The following is a 21,358-nucleotide window of genomic DNA, read 5'->3' as shown; positions in this document are numbered from 1 at the left end:
TCTGCGATGTGGTAAAGCTGCGATATTTGAAGCACGATGTGACAAGGGATAACTGCACTTGGAGTTACAATAGACAAGCAGTGTGGATAATGTAGACCTAGCTTGGATGAACACCTTCTCCAAACAAGAGCTATTTGCAATGACTCCAAAAAGTTGGTTATGCGAGGAGGAACCAAGACGTCTTCCTTTAATACGAGCAATTTGATCTCCGAATACAAGCGAAAGATGGATGAAAAGCAAACACAGAAAAGAAGTAGTACCGCACGGTCGTTGCTTAAAGACTCCGCCGATAAAAAACAAAAATACAATAAAAAACACCCCAAGGCGAAAGCCCACGTTGTGGTCAGGGACCTCGCACGCAGTATGGCAAAAGCTACAGTGGAGTTTGGTGTAGCTAGTCTGCCTTACATGGCGCATACTTCGCAGCTTGCAGTGAGCGGAGCTGCCCTGTCTCAACGCAGTATATAAATGATAAATGATAAATGGGTTGCACTTGTAAAAGCGCTTTGACACTACTTCCACATTTACCCATTCACACAGACATTCACACACTGATGGAGGGAGCTGCCATGCAAGGCGCTAACCAGCACCCATCAGGAGCAAGGGTGAAGTGTCTTGCTCAGGACACAACGGACGTGACCAGGTTGGTACCCTCGGGTTGCGCACTACCACTGTCCCACTGCGCCACGCCGCCCCTAATTTCAGAAGCTCTGGCTGACTGGTAGGCCACTTCAAGCGCTCACCACTAGCTTGCAGCACATTTTTGTTACTCATACAATGTATACTGCTCTGACATACGTCAAAGCAGGGCAGATTGAGCCCAGTTTATAACTTCCTGTCATACAGTATGCTAGGCAGTCTTGCACTAAAGGTACATGGTAAATGGTAAACGGATTGTACTTGTATAGCGCTTTTCTACCTTTTTGAAGGAACTCAAAGCGCTTTGACACTATTTCCACATGCACCCATTCACACACACATTCATACACTCTACGAGAAGGACTATGTTATTGTTTACTTTATTACTCTAGTATACTTTGGACTGAAGCTGTGTGCCTTCATTGTTTTTATAGCTGTTGTTTTGAGGCATGTTTGAAAAAAAATTTAAATAATGCACATTGTGAAAGTCAAAGTATAGTATTTCTCATAGTTGTAGTGGGTATCAGGATTATCTCAGGGAGAGCATGTCCCAAATTCCAAGCTGCTGTTTTGAGGCATGTTAAAAAAAAATCCACTTCAATAATAAATATAGCAGGGCCATGTTGGCACTTTTTTCCATAACTTGAGTTGATTTATTTTGGAAAACCTTGTTACATTGTTTAATACATCCAGGGGAGCATCACAAGAAAATTAGGCATAATAATGTATTAATTCCACGACTGTATATATCGGTATCGGTTGTTAATAGGAATCGGTAATTAAGAGTTGGACAATATCGGAATATTGGATATCGGCAAAAAAGCCATTTTTGGACATCTCTAATGAGAACCTTAATAAATAGACAGACAGACAGATACACACACACACAAACAAACACAAACACAAACACACCGTTTATCAATGTTATGATTGCGCTTTAATGTGTGTGCATAAACTCACAGTGGAGAACAAATCAAAACAGCCCAGCCTGCTGATGATACAGTATACCTCTGGAAGACGAGGCCCTTTCCCACTTGGCTGAAAGAGAACACAACAAATGGAACATCAGCGATGACAGACTTACTATCTTTAAAGAGGAGACTGTGCTTTTATGAGGTAAACCTTGCACAAGAAACATGGGAAGAAAGAGCAGTACTTGTTTAAAAGGCATGGAATTACTTCAAAAATAGAAATGCACAAAAGGACCCCAACCGTACGGTATTCTAGAGATTGTCACTGAAATCTAAAGTATACTGTATATGTTTGAGTTTAGCATCGTTCATGTGAATATCGACTTCCAAAACAAGGACGCTCTTTCTGCTTCTGCTGATGCTATCTACCTTCCTAACATACAGTCACATGTAGATCGAGGTGTTCCTCAAGAAAACCAAGTACACATTTAAGACAAGGCTTCATGAAAACACAAAACCTCTTGTCCATATTAGGTATACAATATTCTCTTGTTTCTCCTCCGCCTTTCCGAATGGATGATTAAATCAACTGTGTGGAGCTTGATTCAAGTCCTCAGGAATGCTTGCCTGCTGCCAACTTGCTGAAAAGACAGCCGAGAGGAAACAAAGCTACTGAAGGAGAGCAGGTCACCTCTTGTTCTAGCTTCATTAAAGCCTTCTTTCTGACCATTTTCATCTATCACAGGAGACATGTATGAGAGTAATTCACTACAGTGAACCTCTGACAGAGTTGTGCACTGTAAACATTCTCAGTAATACTATATAGTAACCCCAAAAACAGCACCGTAATCACAGAATCCCACACAGTGATGATGTGTACCCACCAGTTGCAAACTTGCTGGCTCAATAAAAGAACTCAATAAAAAATGGATAAAAAAAACTCAGTAGGCTCATTATGATGGCGAAACGTCTTATAACGAAGACATTTTTTTGGGGTCTGCCTTTACGGCGTTTATGCTTATAGACCTAAAGAGACTCAGCAAATCTGTAATGAGCAAACAAACAAACACAAACTGTGAACTGAAAGCGGATAACAATGCCATCTGATTTGATGCCCAATACAAAGAATAGGTTAATTCAGTGCTTCTCAAATATTTTCTGTGTCTTTCTTGAAATTTCCGGGTCCTAAATGGCTGTCAAAGTGTACCAATTTGTCAAATTACCTCGTAAAACTTCTTATGTCTAGGTGATAGGCATGATTTATGATCTAGAATAAACTTCCAGGGAGCAGGGAAGCGAGAAAGCAGCAGACCATTCAATGTTGTAAACATAGCCACACAAGCTCGTGATCACGGCGCCGCTATAAATAGTTTGTCTGCGTTAGCTCTTATAAAACAATATAACTAATATTTGTTTAATATTCAAGTCACAAAATGTAAATGGAGTATTGTTGGGAGTTTTTGGATGGTTATTTATTGGATTTCATGGGGAAAATAGAGGAACTTCCAATGGCTTTGCTGTAAGCGGACTTTTATTTACGTTTATTTAATAATTACAATTTGATCATTAATAGGAAACTGCAATTTTTTTGGGAATTTTGCCTATCGTTCACAATCATTATGAAAGATGTCCCATTATTACCTTATAAAATTTGAAGTTCTGAGTCATTGTCAACAAGCTACTAATAACCACTGCCTTAGCAGCCGCAACATTACTGCGGTCACAACTATGACTCTTGCTGGCCTACTGCCTTCGGTAAGAGCACCATTCCCAAATTATGTGGGCCCAATCGATAACCTTACTAACAACTTTAACGATGCCCTGCGCGACGCCATTGATAGTATAGCACCGCTAAAGCTAAAAACGCCCCTAAAAGCATACTTGCCAACCCTCCCGGATTTTCCGGGAGACTCACGAAATTCAGCGCCTCTCCCGAAAACCTCCCGGAAGAAATTTTCTCCCGAAATTCAGCCGGAGCTGGAGCCCACGCCCCCTCCAGCTCAAACATGCACAGTTCGAAGCTTGAAAAGGAGGATTGCAGGCTGATCTGACGGCATTTAAAGTCATTTTTAAAAACGACTGCTAATCCTCCTCCTTTTCGACCGGACTACCGCGAAGAATTAAAGTAGGAACACTCCAGAGGCAGAAGATCATTAAGAGGGGCGGACTCACCGGCTCTCAGCCATGTTTCCGTCACACAGAGGAAGTCAAGTTCGCGGGAAGTGAAGAAATTCTTCAGGATAAACGTTTTGTTTGTCAAAGATTTTGCGTTCACAAGACCGAACCTGCTGAGATAGGCGCCAGCGCCCCCCGCGACTCCGAACGGGAATAAGCGGCAGAAAATGGATGGATGGAAGACCGAACCTGGCGGGGGCAAGCACGTCCAAGTGCGCAGCTAATCCAGGTGGGGCCCGACACACAGCCCGCGGGTGGCGGGGGAGAGGAGCCACGAGGCGGGAAAGGAAGGTAAGAATCCGTCCAGGTGAAAAAGCTGACTGAGACGTCGAAAAACCAACGTCGAAGTTGATCATATTCAGTGAGAGAGGGGCAAAGATCCAACAGTGTTTGGCGGTCATACACAAGCAGTGAGCTGACAGAGACGAAAATAGACGCACACAACAGAAAAACGAACAGAGCTGACAGCGAGAGATGACAGGCCAAAACACATACTGGCGCCATCTTCTGGAAACTCGGAAGTGACGTTACTCAAATAGTGAAAGGTAAGTGTTGTTTTTTTTTGGTAACCAGCAAGCACAGTACAGTTAGTAGAACAACTGTGTTTTTATTACTGTGTATTTGATAGGTGCCGTCTGAAATTCAACTATTTATTTTATTTATATATATAATGAAATAAATATATGTAGCTAGAATTCACTGAAAGTCAAGTATTCCATACATATATATATATATATATACATATATATACATATATATATAATATATATATATATATATATATATATATATATATATATATATACATATATATGAAATATATATGAAATACTCGAAATGGTGAATTGGCTGTAAATATACTCCTCTTAACCACGCCCCCAAACCACGCCTCTGCCCCACCCCCAACCACGCCCCCCAGCCCCCAACCCCACCTCCCGAAATCGGAGGTCTCAAGGTTGGCAAGTATGCCTAAAAGGCGTACCCCCTGGTTTACAGAAGAAACTAGAGCTCTTAAACTATCATGTAGAAAGCTGGAACGCAAATGGCATGCGACTAAACCTGAGGTTTTCCATAGTTTAATAATTGATAAACACACGCTTGCCTTAGCCAAAACTAATTACTACTCGAATCTCATTCGCCTCAATAAAAACGATCCTAAATATTTGGTCAGTACAATAGCATTGCTAACCAAACAATGGAATCCACCCAGTAGCTCCACCGACTCGGCTGATGACTTTATGAATTTCTACAATAGGAAAAATGAACTCAGTAGAAAGGAGATTAAAGATAACGCGTCCCAGCTACAACTGGATTATATTAAAGCAGACACGAATGTATATACGACGGATATTGCCCTTCAAAATAGTCTCTCTCTTTTTTAATAAATAACATTAGAGGAACTCCCGCAACATTTGAATGGGACAAAATAAACAACATGTTTACTTGACCCACTTGTTTCCTATGACTTATGTTTGTAATATTAGGACAATCACTGCTAAATATTACTAACTTATCACTTTCCTCTGGAATTGTTCCCCTAGCATTTAAAAAAGCTGTCATTCATCCTCTGCTCAAAAGACCTAACCTTGATCCTGACCTCATGGTAAACTACCAGCTGGTGTCCCCTCCATCCCTTCATCTCGAAAATCCTGGAATAAATTGTTGAAACAGCAGCTAAATGAGCAATCGCTGTGAACCCGCTCAGTCCAGTTTCAGGGCAAATCACTCTACGGAGACAGCCCTCGCAAAAATGACTAATGACCTATTACTAACTATGGATGCTGATGCATCATGCATGTAGCTGCTACTTGATCTTAGCGCTGCTTTCAATATCGTCGATCATAACATTTTATTAGAACGTATGAAAACACGTATTGGTAAATCAGACTTAACCTTTTCTTGGTTTAATTCCTATCTTACTGACAGGATGCAGTGCGTCTCCCATAACAATGTGACCTCGGAGTATGTTAAGGTAACGTTCAGAGTTCCACAGGGTTCGGTTCTTAACCCTGCACTCTTCAGCATCTAAAATGCTGCCGCCAGGTGACATCTTACGCAAATACAGTGTTAGCTTTCACTGTTATGCTGATGACACCCAACTCTACATGCCCCTAAACCTGACCAACAGGCCAGATTGTAGTCAACCAGAGGCGTGTCTGAATTAAATTAAACAATGGCTGTCCTCTAACATTTTGTAACTTAACGCTAGGAAATACTGATTATCGGTCCTGCTAGACACCGGCACTTAATTAATAAAACCACCTTAATATTTGACAACCAAACAATTACACAAGGTGACTCGGTAAAGAATCTCAGTATTACAGTTTGTATCTTCGACCCAACTTACTCATTTGAGTCACACTTTAAGAGTGTTACTAAAACAGCCTTATTTCATCTCCGTAATATCGGTAAAATTAGTTCCATTTTGTACACCACCGACCCTGAGAGCATTATTCATGCGTTCGTTACGTCTCGTCTCGATTACTGTATCCTATTATTTTCGGGTCTCCCTAAGTCTAGCACATCTGCGATCCCCTCGGAGGTTTCTCATAGTGCACCTTGGGTTGAGTTTTGTCTTGCCCTGATGTGGGATTTGAGCTGAGGATGTCGTTGTGGCTTGTGCAGCCCTTTGAGACACTTGTGATTAAGAGCTATATAAATAAACTTTGATTGATTGATTGATGACGAATGCATTCTAACTTTTAAATAAACGTAAAGAAAAGTTCGCTTACTGCGGAGCCAATGGGGGCTCCTGTATTTCGCTCAAAAAATCCAATAAATAACCATTCAAAAACTGCTAATAATACTCCATTTACATTTTAGGCTTTGCATATTAACTGAGTATTAGTGATATTGTTATTATAAGCGCTAACGCAGACAAACTATTCATAGCGGCGATGTGATCACAAGCCTGTGTACAATTTCGACATGATCGACTGGCAAGGTGTTTCTTTTCCTTGCTCCCTGGAAGTTTATTGTAGATCATAAATCATGCATCTCACCTGGAAAGAAGAAGTTTAAGGATGTATTCTGACAAGTTTTTACACTTTGACTGACCAAGAGAAGACACAAAAAGACGCTTGGTCCCCACTGTCCATCCCACCCTGTTTCTTTGCAAGGATTATGGTCATTTTCACCTAAAGTAAATGGGAATATATGAACAGCCCAGCAGACAGCGTCCTCAGAAAGTCTGCGATGAGTAATAATCAGATATTAAGGGAAAAAAAGCAAATGTGATGCATTTTTAAAATCAATGCGCCTCGTATGCTTAAAATGAGCAAAATACGTAAATATTAAATGTTATAATAAATGTGCCTTTTATACTACATTACATATATACTTACATCATATATATTAAAACCTTAATGGAGGTGTTTGGTTGTTTTTTAAGGGTTTTATAGGCGGAATAGAGAGGCCTGCATAGGCTCCATTGTCAGCAGACTTTTGATCGCATTTATTTATTATTTAGAATGCAAAAAAATAAAAATAAAAACATCCATCGTCATGTCTTTCACAATGATTGTTGATGCTAGGCCAAAAAAAAAAAAAAAGTGCAGTCCCCTTTAAGCTCAGCAAATGGTTATGCAGCCAGCCAAAGGTGTCACTGGAAAACTATATCGCATGTGTGTGCATGAAAAGGTCTGTCACAACAAACAAGGTTCAGCAGGGAGTGCAAAGAGAGAGAGGGTGGGGAGGTGAACAGTAGCTTACCAGCAGGCGTCTGCAGTAGCCAAACCTCCTGCTGCCATCCTCTCCAGTCAACATGAAGGAAAAGGTTTCACTGTAGTACAGATCAATAAATACAGTAGATATTGGCATGGGAATATAGCGAGATTTCATACAAAACAAGTCATTTTAAGTTGCGTGAAAAAGCTTATTGAAGAAAAGTAATGTATTTATGAAAACAAACCCTCTAATACAGTAGAATATGATGCCTACTCTACTAATATTAATGTTTAACCATACCTTGGATATTCAGACACGGGACTCCAGTCCTTTGCATCAGGGAAACAGAACTGAGGAATGGCTTTGAGCCTCTGTTCTGCTTCCCTCATCTGTTTGGTGGGCCTATCGAGCTGTCGAACCAAAGGAAAGAAGTTTCAAGAACGGTGTGCTTTTTCTAACGGCAGTTGCCATGCTGCAGCAGGTCCTTCTTCTTGTGCCTTTAACGTTTTTTGTTTTTACCTTTTAGTTTATCTGTCTTTAAAACATTTAGTAATACCATCAACTTTCCAATTTGAAAGATGGAAAAATCTGTAAACCAGAAGTATTCCCTATCTTTTCTACCCCTGTAGAATCCAATTCTTAAAGGGAAACAGCACTATTTTGGGAATTCTGCAGATCATTCACAATGTGGAACAAGAACACTTGTCTTTCTTTTTTGTGCGTTCTAAACATTAAAAAACTGCAAGCAAGAGCCGGCTCACAATAGAGGGAATAAGGATTGACCTATTCCGCCTATAAAAGCCCTCGAGAACGGGGGTTCTTAACCTTTTTGATCTTGGGGCCCAACTTTTCCACCGCAAAGGGGCCCACTCAAATCTTAACTCTGAATTAATCATTTTATTCTTGATTTTAATCGTATTCAATAATTATATCTAACCTACTGACAGTTTACAACCTTGTCAAACAATATGAAACCATGTGTTAATCACAAAAATGATTTTTTATTTAACACATAAACCTTAGGCTTTGGTCAGACTGATTAAAAAAATAAATACAAACCAAATATACTGCATAAGAAAGGACTCATAAATAACTGACTAAAAATTCAATTAATCAAAAATTGTAAAAATTCAATTAATTAGAAATTCAATTATAAAATAATATGTTTCTTAACTTAAGTGTTGGAGGTGCAACTAAGTTTCCCCCCTTCTGTCATAATTGTTGCGTTTAAGAAATATGACTTTAGCTCCAGACTTCTTCTGTTTGTTTGATATGATCAATACGAGTGGTGGAAACATGTATTACAACTGAGTACCACTGTGGCCTATAACTGATAAACCAATATTTTTGGCGGCCCAATAATGGGCCACCGCCCTATGGTTAAGAAACACTGATCTAAAAAACACCCAAAAATCTCCATCATTTTATATACATGCTGTAAATATGTATGTAATATTATAACATAACATTTGATACACAAAGAGCACAGTGTTTGATATCAAAGCTAAACACACAGCAAAGAACAATACTTTTTAAATTATTTGGTTGTCTATTTGTAGTAGTGCATATGATTGTTCTTGTTTCTCCGTCAGTACAGATTGTTGTCAAATCACATTGTATTGTGAGTAAAAGGCAAGGAGCGGTGTCACTACACCAAAAACGTAGTCCCCGTGTTATCTCTTACAATATTAATATTGTTATAACTTTATTATTATGCAGGTCACAGCATGTAAACGGAGCGCTGTTGCCGGTTAGTGGATGTTATTTTAGAGGGCTTTATTGGACTCCACATTACCTGCATCTAAGCTGCCACTTACTAGCAGTTTTTACTATTTAAAAAGTACAGAAAATAGAAATATAAGCATGTTGTTGTCTCATTAGGATTGTAAATGATGGGCAAAATTCCCCCAATAAAGTACAGTTCCACTTTAACATACCAGGTGTAACAGATGTGTGTGTAAACCAGCAGCAGGTTTAAATTAAAATGACAGTGCCCTCACCTTAGGAAACTGGTAAGTGACTTCTGGCGAGTAAGAGTTCTTGCTGGGTTTATTTTTCAAAGAAACAACTACGAAATACTCAAAGAGTTCTCTCTCTTGCCACTCAATTAGCTGCAGCTCCAGTGTGCGGTAGCTGGGGGCCCGTCGAAGGATTGATTGCAATTTCAACAACCTCTGGGTGTGAGCTGAGGAGGGAATGACAGAACATTGATACCAAATGTGTCAGAGATCTTTTGCCTCTGCATTAAAATGTACTTTTAGTGATTCCACCGGCATGGTTACAGGTTAAAACTGGCATAAACATCTATCAATAAGATATTTATTTGTGTTCAAAGCTTTCAGTAACTGCTAACATGCTAACATGCATTTGGCAAAGGTTGTGGTCAGAATGTGTAACGTCAAGACAGGTTACTCCTTAAAAACAAGACTGACATGGGAAACCGTTCCACCCTCACAGAAGACCAGTACTTTAGCCATGGAAACTGGTGATGTGACCGCTCACCTTTAAACCTGTCGTCAGAGTCGCTCTCACTCTCACTGTTGTCATCTGGGGGCAGACAAGACACAAACAAGAAGCTTTTCTAGGGGTCAAAGAGCAATTTCACAAACATGTGTTTAGGTCTTGGGAGGGACACAGCTAGACATTTGCTGAGGCAGACTAGATGCAAATATTTACCCCTTTAAAGACAAGCCAAAAGGACAGCCCTTACCTCTCAAAGATGAGGATTCGAGATTGGTCAAGGACAGCTTTTTAAGTCTCTTCTTTCCACGTTTAGTGCAGTAAATGGAGTTGATCCTCTGGACCAGCTGCGAACAGAAAAACAGCCTTTTAGGGTAATATTGGCAAACAATCGTGGCCTAACCAAACTAGTAAATGCAAAACTGTAACACTTTTCAGTGTTCTCTCAACCACCCAAAAAATTTTAATGGGCTGCTGTGGCATTTGATTGTGTGGGTTATTTTGGTGTCTTTCCATTGATTTATTTCATACAAAGTGACAGTTGTCACACAAGCAAATGTTAACATGTGCACATGTTTGTGTCTGTGTGTGGAAAAAATGTCCCTAATACTTGACTGCCCTACAATTGTAAACGCAGGGAACTCACTGCATTGTATTCATATAGTAGGTACTTTTTGAAAAAATGCAAGGTTACTGTACAAAACCAGTAAAACATAAGTTAATAGTTACTGTAGTTAATAATTATTAGCACCGTACATAGCTTTAACCGGATGTCTTTTTTAAGGGTTATCTGTGTTGTTCAATGAATTCACCTTCAACAACTAATTATTAAAGGTTTTCTAGGAATTTAAATTATAAGGGAATATATTCCCAATAGTCATGGAATTGCTGCAAAAGGGAGCCAGCCAAATTTGTGTATGAAAGTGTACCAAAGTGGAGAAAAATGTCCTGCCCTATGGAAGTAGGGTTATACTGTACATATACTTTTAAGTCATTATAAGAAACCTAGGAGCATGGAAGGCCAAAGAACACAAACAGAGCTCTGTGAGGGCTAAGTGGAGAAGTTTGTGTTGGATCAGGCAGTGTGTACCTTGGGAATCCGCCAGTGCCTGTGTGAGGCCAGGTTATCACCGGTACCACAAAGGTTCTCATCCAGCAGCACACAAGATGAAGCTGATACACCCATCTGGGGGAGGAGCAGCGTTTCATCATGGCTGTGGCGTTTGGGTAATTGTGACACCCGGTGACTTGTTCTGTCGCTGGTACCAATGAGCCGTAGGGACTGGCTGCTAGGTTTGGACGGTAACTAGTCATGGAGAATACAATATAAAATGATTGGTATATTCGACTTGCTATTAACCAAGTACAGTATATCAATAGATATCGGCAACAGGTTAAAGACTTACCTGAGGCGGAGAGTTGTGCTTCCTGTCCATAGCAGTCCAAGATCTACTGCTCTCCAAATGACAAATTTTGCGACCCAAAGTCCTGCGCTTTAGGTCAACATCCTCATATGGGTTCTCCTTCTCTGTAGAGATGATGTCAAGTTTTAGTATAGCTCAAACGACAATAAATATACTCAAAGATGCAAGAGAGAGTATGGCCAAAAAGGGCAGCAAATGGTGACCAAAGGGTTAGAGGATCGCATTCTGGTTTGTGTGTAAGTCGAAGAGTCAAGAAAGGTATGTCAAAGGTCATTCCCAGCTGGATCTCCCAATTTCAAAACAGTGGCTGTTGGCACTGGGCCCCAGAGAACCCAGTGAGCTTAGCTGAAGCTGATGAGTCACTGTCCAGGCATGCAAACTGTCTGAGGAAGCGTTCACTGAGGACGATGAGGATCATCTTTGTCTAGATTTCTTTGTGCGATAAAAGTCTAACCTTCAGAATATTGAAAATCTAAATAAGCATTTAGCCCATGTAAACTTGACGTTGCATCAAAACAGAGGATATTATATATATGTAAACAAAGATAGTTGCATTATAACCAGGGTCTCAATTTTCACCTCACTTTATGGCATTGCCCTTTTGGCTAAATCTCATTCATTGTTTAGCTTACAACCCGCAACTTTTATTGCTTAGGTTCACTCTCAATGGTCTAACCGTGTTTTGTTTCACTGCAGCAGGCAGCTCTTTTGAGAGAAAAAGAACTAAAACCCAGTGTACCTTAACTTCCTAACACCAAATTGGTAAAAAAAAATAAAAAATAAAAATGTCTAGATGCCATCCATCCATCCATCTATTTCCTACCGCTTATTCCCTTTTTTGGGGGGTCGCGGGGGGCGACCCCCCCCAAAAAAAAAACATTCTTCAGGTTCACATATGTAATCTGTGGTAAAATGTTCCTTCCATCCATTTTCTACCACTTATTCCCTTTGGGATCGCGGGGGGGCGCTGGTGCCTATCTCAGCTACAACCGGGCGGAAGGCGGAGTACACCATGGACAAGTCGCCACCTCATCGCAGGGCCAACACAGATAGACAGACAGTATTCACACTCACATTCACACACTAGGGCCACTTTAGTGTTGCCAATCAACCTATCCCCAGGTGCATGTCTTCGGAAGTGGGAGGAAGCCGGAGTACCCAGAGGGAACCCACGCATTCACGGGGAGAACGCAAACTCCACACAGAAAGATCCCGAGCCTGGGATTGAACCCAGGACTGCAGGACCTTCGTATTGTGAGGCAGACGCACTAACCCCTCTTCCACCGTGAAGCCTTGTCTAGATGCCAAGGTTTTTTATTTGTAACTAACAGTACACCCAAGTGGCTATAATGCAAAGTTGTACATTTAACCACAAAATTTTAAAATGTGAAGTCATGGCACATTTATGTATACAATGTATTACTTCACGGTGGCAGAGGGGTTAGTGCGTCTGCCTCACAATACGAAGCTCCTGCAGTTCTGGGTTCAAATCCAGGCTCGGGATCTTTCTGTGTGGAGTTTGCATGTTCTCCCCGTGAATGCGTGGGTTCCCTCCGGGTACTCCGGCTTCCTCCCACTTCCAAAGACATGCACCTGGGGATAGGTTGATTGGCAACACTAAATTGGCCATAATCTGTGAATGTGAGTGTGAATGTTGTCTATCTATCTGTGTTGGCCCTGCGATGAGGTGGCGACTTGTCCAGGGTGTACCCCGCCTTCCGCCCGATTGTAGCTGAGATAGGCGCCAGCGCCCCCCGCGACCCCACAAGGGAATAAGCGGTAGAAAATGGATGGATGGATGGATACTGTAGAACTGATTAATAATCCATAGTTAGAAAGGAACGAATATTCACGAAAGAAAAATGCAGCTCTCACTAGCATTACCTGACTGTCTGACAGCCAAACCAAACAAACGTAACATTTGCCGTGATTCCAGAACAGCTCGGATATGTATAATGAGAATTGGTTGTTGGCACAGTCTAAGCGAAAAAACCCCAAAGATTTTAGAATAAATAAAAGGGGCCTGTATCCCAAACCAATAGGGGTCAGCATATTGCTAGAAGCAAAGGCCAGCAAAGATCTCAACCCTTCCTCAAATGTGTAATTAATATCAGATTTTCATGTAGTGGCTTGTGAAACTCTCTACAAGTGACTTTTTTGTTAAAGTGAGACTTTTTCCTGGCAGTTGGACAGCACAAACCACAACACAATCCAGTAATTTCCAGATTGGACTTGGGCCACTTAAACATGTGGTCCAAAATGCAATCCAAGTTGAGTATTGTACATTGCAATTTCAGTTTGAGCCACGAGATAGGAATTCATGCAACAATGATGCCATAATCCATAGATATTCATCACATGGGGACGGTGTGGCTCGGTTGGTAGAGCAGCCACACCAGCAACTAAGGTTTCCTGGTTCGATCCCTGGCTTCCGCCATCGTAGTCATGTCTGTTGTGTGCTTGAGCAAGACACTTCACCCTTGCTCCTGATGGATCATGCTTAGGGTCTTGCATGGCTGCTCCTGCCATTAGTGTGTGAATGGGTGCATGTAGGTGTAGGTGAAGGTAGAAAAGCGCTATAAAAGTATATCCTAGGGCTGGGCGTTATGGCCTTTTTTTAATATCTCGATATTTTTAGGCTATGTCACGATACACGATATATATCTTTATATTGTGCCTTAGCCCTGAATGAACACTTGATGCATATAATCACAGCAGTATGTTGATTCTATGTGTCTAAATAAAACATTCTTGTTCATACTGCATTAATATATGCTAATTTTAAACTTACATGCAGAGAGGGAAATCACAACTATGTCAATTGACCAAAACTTTATTTATTAAACAGTTATTAAGCAGTGGCACAAACATTTGTGTCATTTCAAAACAGAAAGTGCAAGATTATCAGAGTCATTTTAAAACAAACTATGAGTGCACTTTTGTGCATATAGTGTCACTAAGATGACATATGAAAACAATACTACGAACCCTATTTCCGTATGAGTAGGGGAATTGTGTTAAATGTAAATATAAACAGAATACAATGATTTGCAAATCCTTTTCAACCCATATTCAGTTGAATGCACTACAAAGACAAGATACTTGATGTTCAAACTCATAAACTTTTTTTTTTTTTTTTGCAAATAATAATTAACTTAGAATTTCATGGCTGCAGCACGTGCCACAGAAGTTGGGAAAGGGCATGTTCACCACTGTGTTACATCACTTTTACTTTTAACAACACTCAATAAATGTTTGGGAACTGAGGAAAGTAATTGTTGAAGCTTTAAAAGTGGAATTCTTCCCCATTCTTGTTTTATGTAGGTCTTCAGTCGTTCAAAAGTCCCAGGTCTCTGCCGTCGTATTTTACGCTTCATAATGCGCCACACATTTTTGATGGGAGACAGGTCTGGACTGCAGGCGGGCCAGGAAAGTACCCGCACTCTTTTATTACGAAACCACACTGTTGTAACACATGGCTTGGCATTGTCTTGCTGAAATAAGCAGGGGCGTCCATGATAACGTTGCTTGGATGACAACATATCTTACTCCAAAACATGTAAGGACCATTCAGCATTAATGGTGCCTTTACAGATGTGTAAGTTACCAATGCCTTGGCCACTAATACACCCCCATACCATCACAGATGCTGGCTTTTGAACCTTGCGCCTATAACAATCCGGATGATTATTTTCCTCTTTGTTCCGGAGGACACCACGTCCACATTTTCCAAATATAATTTGAAATGTGAACTCGTCAGATCACAGAACACTTTTCCACTTTGCATAAGTCCATTTTAGATAATCTCGAGCCTAGGGAAGCCGGCGGCGTTTCTGGATGTTGTTGATAAATGGCTTTCGCTTTGCATAGTAGAGTTTTAACTTGCACTTACAGATGTAGCATCCAACTGTAGTTACTGACAGTGGTTTTATGAAGTGTTCCTGAGCCCATGTGGTGATATCTTTTACACACTGATGTCGGTTTTTGATGCAGTACCGCCTAAGGGATCAAAGTTCTATAATATCATCGCTTACGTGAAGTGATTTCTCCAGATTCTCTGAACCTTTTGATAATTTTATGGACCCTAGATGGTAAAATCCCTAAATTTGTTGCAATAGCTCGTTGAGAAAGGCAGTTTTAAAACTGTTCGACAATTTGCTTACAAATTGGTGACCCTCACCCCATCCTTGTTTGTGAATTACTTAACATTTTATGGAAGCTGCTTTTATAGCCAATCATGGCACCCACCTGTTCCCAATTAGCCTGCACACCTGTGGGATGTTCCAAATAAGTGTTTGATGAGCATTTCTCAACTTTATCAGTATTTATTGCCACCTTTCCCAACTTCTTTGTCATGTGTTGCTGACATCAAATTCTAAAGTTAATGATTATTTGCAAAAAAAAAATGTTTATCAGTTTGAACATCAAATATGTCATCTTTGTAGCATATTCACCTGAATATGGGTTGAAAATGATTTGCAAACCATAGTATTCGGTTTATACTTACATCTAACATAATTTCCCAACTCGTATAGAAACGGGGTTTGTAAATTAAAGTGCACTTTTTGTATAGAACGCCACTACAATAGTTTAAAACAAATAAAGTGTGCTTCTGTGCATGATGTCACACAATATATTTCAATAACTGTCAAATAAAAATGAGCTGCATAATAAGAAATCAAAGAGTGTATGTCCCTTTCGCTATGTGGTAGGTTCCTGCGGACTTTATCTCCTTCTGTTGATTATTTCGTACGGTGTTGATGTGGAAATGGCTGCCTCTGCATTTTGTTGGTGTGGCACCGAATGGAGATGTTGACATGCAGAGTAACCACTCTTCATTCTCTAGCAGGTGACTTTTTAAATGATGCTACATATTAGCAGTAATGCAAATTTTTGTAGCAACACTTTTGCCCCACACTTGACAAATTGTGCCCAAACCACCGCCAGACGATGGACCTCCTGCTGTTTTTCTTGGGAATTAATTCTTCCTTCATTTGTTACCAGATTCGCACCTTCTTTCTCTCGTACTCGTACTCGCACCACAGCTAACGTTACCCATGCCGCTACTTCTCTGCTCCGCGAGGGCGCATCACTAAGAAGGTGCGCTGGTTTTATGTATCTGTGATAAGGAGAGACAACAAAGAGTGAGAAAAACCTGTAGTGTAATGCACGCAGCTAAAAACAACTGCGTGAGAACGTATAATCGAATATCACGATATTGTAATTTTCTATAACGCACACAGACAAACCCGCTATATATCGAGTATATCGATATATCGCCCAACCCTAGTATACCCCATTTACAAAAGCTGCACAAGCAGTTTTATTTTTACCTGCCACATAGGGATAGAGTCACAAAACTTCCCATTTCTGGCTCAAGCTCTACACACAAACCCATTGACTGAAGTTGTAGATACTGCTCCGTACAATTTATAATCTAGCAGACTAATTTTGCAGGGCCATTACTGTTCATAGTCTGGTATAGGTCATTTTAAAGCAATGTAAACAGCAATACCAAAAAAAAAAACATGAACTGTGCGATGACCCAGGCCAGCCCAAAGTAGGGACAAGAGGGGGCAGAGCCCCCCCAAATAGATGTCTTCCCCCCTCAAATCGAATCTGAAGTTGGGAAAGTACATTTTAATATACTCACAAAACAATTGAACAATTTCCCTTGTGGATCATTAAAGTTTGTCTAATTTGTCTAAAATGTATATATAACAAGTTGACAAAACTATCCGCAGTAACGTAGAAATCCGCTTAAAAAGGGACACAATACAATACCTGTATGATATCGTCTTCCTTCTTCTCTGCCCTTGACTGCATCAGAGGTTCTGCGAATCCACGCGTGCACACACAGACTCATTCACCCCTCCCCTCAACCCTCAGTACAACCAGTGTCGACGAATTACAAACAAGACAATAGATGTTGACAGAAAAAGCATCTAATTATATTTGTGTTTAGTGTTGTCTAGTAGGGTGGTACAAGTTTGAAATATATCTAATCACAGTTCCTTAATAGCGTACAAAATGAGAGAGGGTTGGGGTAACCGACAAAGGATAGCCAATCAGATGCTTTTCAATGCTCAAGCCTCCACGGCTGGCGCGCTAGCTGTTCAAAATCGGGACCCTGGATGGACCACTCCTCTTTGCATCAGTTGGTGATTTCACTGTGCTGCTAACTTGTCTCCATTCAAGATGATCCTATGCTGGTCTCCCAATGGACTGGACTTTCACATGAATTTGGACCAGGGGTGACCACTCCCAATGCATCAGTCGGTGATGTCTCTGCGCCCCGAAGTGTCTACATGCAAGAGGTTCCCCAGCTGGCCCCCACTATGGACTGGACTCTTACTTTACTGTATCCACTCTGTATCCATTGCACCGGTCACCCACAGGGGTCCCCACATCTGCGGTCCCTTCCAAAGTTTCTTGTTGTGCCCATTGGGTTGAGTTTTTTCTTGCCCTGATGTGGGATCTGAGACGAGGATGTTGTTGTGGCTTGTGCAGCCCTTTAAGACATTTGTGATTAGGGGGATGTACAAACCCTGTTTCCATATGAGTTGGGAAATTGTGTTAGATGTAAATATAAACGGAATACAATGATATACAAATCATTTTCAACCCATATTCAATTGAATGCACTACAAAGACAAAATATTTGATTTTCAATCTCATAAACTTTTTTTTTTTTTTTTGCAAATGATAATTAACTTAGGGTTTCATGGCTGCAACACGAGCCAAGGTAGTTGGGAAAGGGCATGTTCACCACTATGTTACATCACCTTTTCTTTTAACAACACTCAATAAATGTTTGGGAACTGAGGAAACTAATTGTTGAAGATTTGAAAGTGGAATTCTTTACCATTCGTGTTTTATGTAGAACTTCAGTCGTTCAACAGTCCGGGGTCTCCACTGTCGTATTTTACGCTTCATAATGTGCCACACATTTTCGATGGGAGACAGGTCTCGACTGCAGGCAGGCCAGGAAAGTACTCGCACTCTTTTTTTACGAAGCCACGCTGTTGTAACACATGCTGAATGTTGCTTGGAATTGTCTTGCTGAAATAAGCAGGGGCGCCCATGAAAAAGACGGCGCTTGGATGGCAGCTTATGTTGCTCTAAAACCTCTATGTACTTTTCAGCATTAATGGTGCCTTCACAGATGTGTATGTTACCCATGCCTTGGGCACTAATGCACCCCCATACCATCACAAATGCTGGCTTTTGAAATTTGCGTCGATAACAGTCTGGATATTTCCAGAAACAATTTGAAATGCGGACTTGTCAGACCACAGAACACTTTTCCACTTTGCATCAGTCCATCTTAAATGATCTCGGGCCCAGAGAAGCCGGCGGCGTTTCTGGATGTTGTTGATAAATGGCTTTCACTTTGCATAGTAGAGATTTAACTTGCACTTACAGATGTAGCGCCAAACTGTATTTAGTGACAGTGGTTTTCTAAAGTGTTCCTGAGCCCATTTGGTGATATCCTTTAGAGATCGATGTCGTTTTTTCATACAGTGCCGTCCGAGGGATCGACGGTCACGGTCATTCAATGTTGGTTTCCGGCCATGCCGCTTGCGTGGAGTGATTTCTCCAGATTCTCTGAACCTTTTGATGATATTATGGACCCTAGATGTTAAAATCCCTAAATGTCTTGCAATTGCACTTTGAGAAACGTTCTTAAACTGTTTGACTATTTGCTCACGCAGCTGTGGAAAAAAGGGTGTACCTCGCCCCATCATTTCTTGTTTAAGACTGAGCATTTTTTGGGAAGCTGTTTTTATACCCAATCTTGGCACCCACCTGTTCCCAATTAGCCTGCACACCTGTGGGATGTTCCAAATAAGTGTTTGATGAGCATTCCTCAACTTTATCAGTATTTATTTCCACCTTTCCCAACTTCTTTGTCACATGTTGCAGGCATCAAATTCTACAGTTAATGATTATTTGCAAAAAAAAATGTGTTATCAGTTTGAACATTAAATCTGTTGTCTTTGTAGCATATTCAACTGAATATGGGTTGAAAAGGATTTGCAAATCATTATATTCCGTTTATATTTACATCTAACACAATTTCCCAACTCACATGGAAACAGGGTTTGTAGCTTTTAGAGGACTTAAAAGGAACCAGCACTTTTTGGGGGAGTTTTACCTATCGCTCACAATCATTACGATGTACATATTTTTTTAATGCCTTCCCACAAACGTAAAAAAAAAAACATTAAAAAACATCCAAAAAGCACCAACAGTACTTCATTAACATTTTGTGACTTGAATATTAACCAAGTATTAATGATATTGTTATTATAAACGCTAAAGCAGACAAACTATTCATAGCGGCGCCGTGATCACTTGCTTGTGTACCAATGTTGACATGATCAACTAATCAGCACCATCCTCGTTTGCTTGCTTGTCAAACTTTATATGAACTTTACATAACTAATGCCTCTCACCTGGATAGTGGAAGGACGAAGACATATTCCAAGAAGTTGGTACACTTTGACAGCCAATTTAAATCTGGTAATGGCGAGAACGACACAAAAAGACACTTGGTTCCATCCTCCTTTACTTCACGAGGATTATGAGTCATTCTTCATCGAAATGGGAACATATGAACATCCAAGCAGTGAGAATCCTAATGACAGCCAACCTTGTACAGTAAGTGATGTTTGGCTCTCATGAAGTCTGCAGTGAGCAGAAGTCAGTGACATAGTAAAAAAAAAAAAAAAGCTGACGCCATGATGTGTTTTAGAAATGCATATGCCGCGTATGCTTAAAATGATCAAAATACGTAAATATCTAATGTAATTATTCATTTGCTTGTTACTACAATTAATATACACTTGCAACATGTACAAAACCCAAAACCAGTGAAGTTGGCACTTAGTGTAAATCGTAAATACAAAAAAATACTATGTTTTATAAATCTTATATTTAATTGAATACACTGCAAAGACAATATATTTAATGTTCAAACTGAAAAGCTTTGATTTTGTTTTGCAAATAATCATTAACTTAGAACTTAATGGCAGCAACACATTGCAAAAGAGTTGGCACAGGGGCATTTTTTACCACTGTGTTACATCACCTTTCTTTTTAACAACACTCAGTAAACGTTTGGGAATTGAGGAGAGCAATTTTTTAAGCTTTTCAGGTGGAATTCTTTCCCATTTTTGCTTGATGTGCAGCTTAAGTTGTTCAACAGTCTGGGGTACAACAGTTGTTGTATTTTACGATTCGTAATGCGCCACACATTTTCGATGGGAGACATGTCTGGACTGCAGGCGGGCCAGGAAAGTACCCGCACTCTTTTCCTACGAAGCCACTCTGTTGTAACATGTGGCTTGGCATTGTTTTTGCTGAAATAAGCAGCGGCGTCCATGATAACATTGCTTGGATGACAACATATGTCTCACAATGCCTCACAATACGAAGGTCCTGGAGTCCTGGGTTCAAATCCAGGCTCGGGATCTTTCTGTGTGGAGTTTGCATGTTCTCCCCGTGAATGCGTGGGTTCCCTCCGGGTACTCCGGCTTCCTCCCACTTCCAAAGACATGCACCTGGGGATAGGTTGATTGGCAACACTAAATTGGCCCTAGTGTGTGAATGTGAGTGTGAATGTTGTCTGTCTATCTGTGTTGGCCCTGCGATGAGGTGGCGACTTGTCCAGGGTGTACCCCGCCTTCCGCCCGATTGTAGCTGAGATAGGCGCCAGCGCCCCCCGCCACCCCAAAAAGGGAATAAGCGGTAGAAAATGGATGGATGGATGGATGGTAATGCGCCACACATTGTCAATCAGAGAAAGGTTCGGACTCCTGGCAGGCCAGTCTAGTACCCGCACTCTTTCACTTCAAACCCACGCTGTTGTAACTCATGCAGAATGTGGCTTGTCACTGTCATAAGCAGGGGCGTCCATAAAAAAAAAAAAATGTTGCTTAGATGGCAACATATGTTGCTCCAAAACCTGTATGAACCTTTCAGCCATAATGCTGTCTTCACAGATGTGTAAGTTACCTATGCCTTGGGCACTAATACACCCCCATACCATCACAGAGGCTGGCTTTTGAACTTTGCGTC

General features: G+C 40.7%; 1 protein-coding gene across 6 annotated transcripts in view; it reads right to left on the bottom strand.

The window, feature by feature from the left end:
• The window catches only part of dennd2b (DENN domain containing 2B), a 114,503-nt gene that overhangs the window by 37,538 nt on the left and 55,607 nt on the right, over positions 1–21,358 (bottom strand). For 5 of the 6 annotated variants that reach the window (XM_061883228.1, XM_061883246.1, XM_061883219.1 and 2 more), the window contains 8 exons: positions 11,258–11,379; positions 10,942–11,157; positions 10,102–10,198; positions 9,894–9,938; positions 9,392–9,576; positions 7,692–7,801; positions 7,437–7,506; positions 1,600–1,677 (listed from right to left, as the gene is read on the bottom strand). In XM_061883228.1, coding sequence (XP_061739212.1) covers positions 1,600–1,677; positions 7,437–7,506; positions 7,692–7,801; positions 9,392–9,576; positions 9,894–9,938; positions 10,102–10,198; positions 10,942–11,157; positions 11,258–11,379 — 923 coding nt within the window. Of the gene's footprint in view, positions 1–1,599; positions 1,678–7,436; positions 7,507–7,691; positions 7,802–9,391; positions 9,577–9,893; positions 9,939–10,101; positions 10,199–10,941; positions 11,158–11,257; positions 11,380–16,287; positions 16,433–21,358 lie in introns of those variants that run through there. The other variant, XM_061883263.1, reaches the window with a different exon arrangement.

This window comes from Nerophis ophidion, linkage group LG02 (genome assembly GCF_033978795.1).
Source record: "Nerophis ophidion isolate RoL-2023_Sa linkage group LG02, RoL_Noph_v1.0, whole genome shotgun sequence".
NCBI lineage: Eukaryota > Metazoa > Chordata > Actinopteri > Syngnathiformes > Syngnathidae > Nerophis > Nerophis ophidion.
Note: the sequence above shows the minus strand (reverse complement) of the source record. Positions and strands in the feature narration are given on the sequence as shown.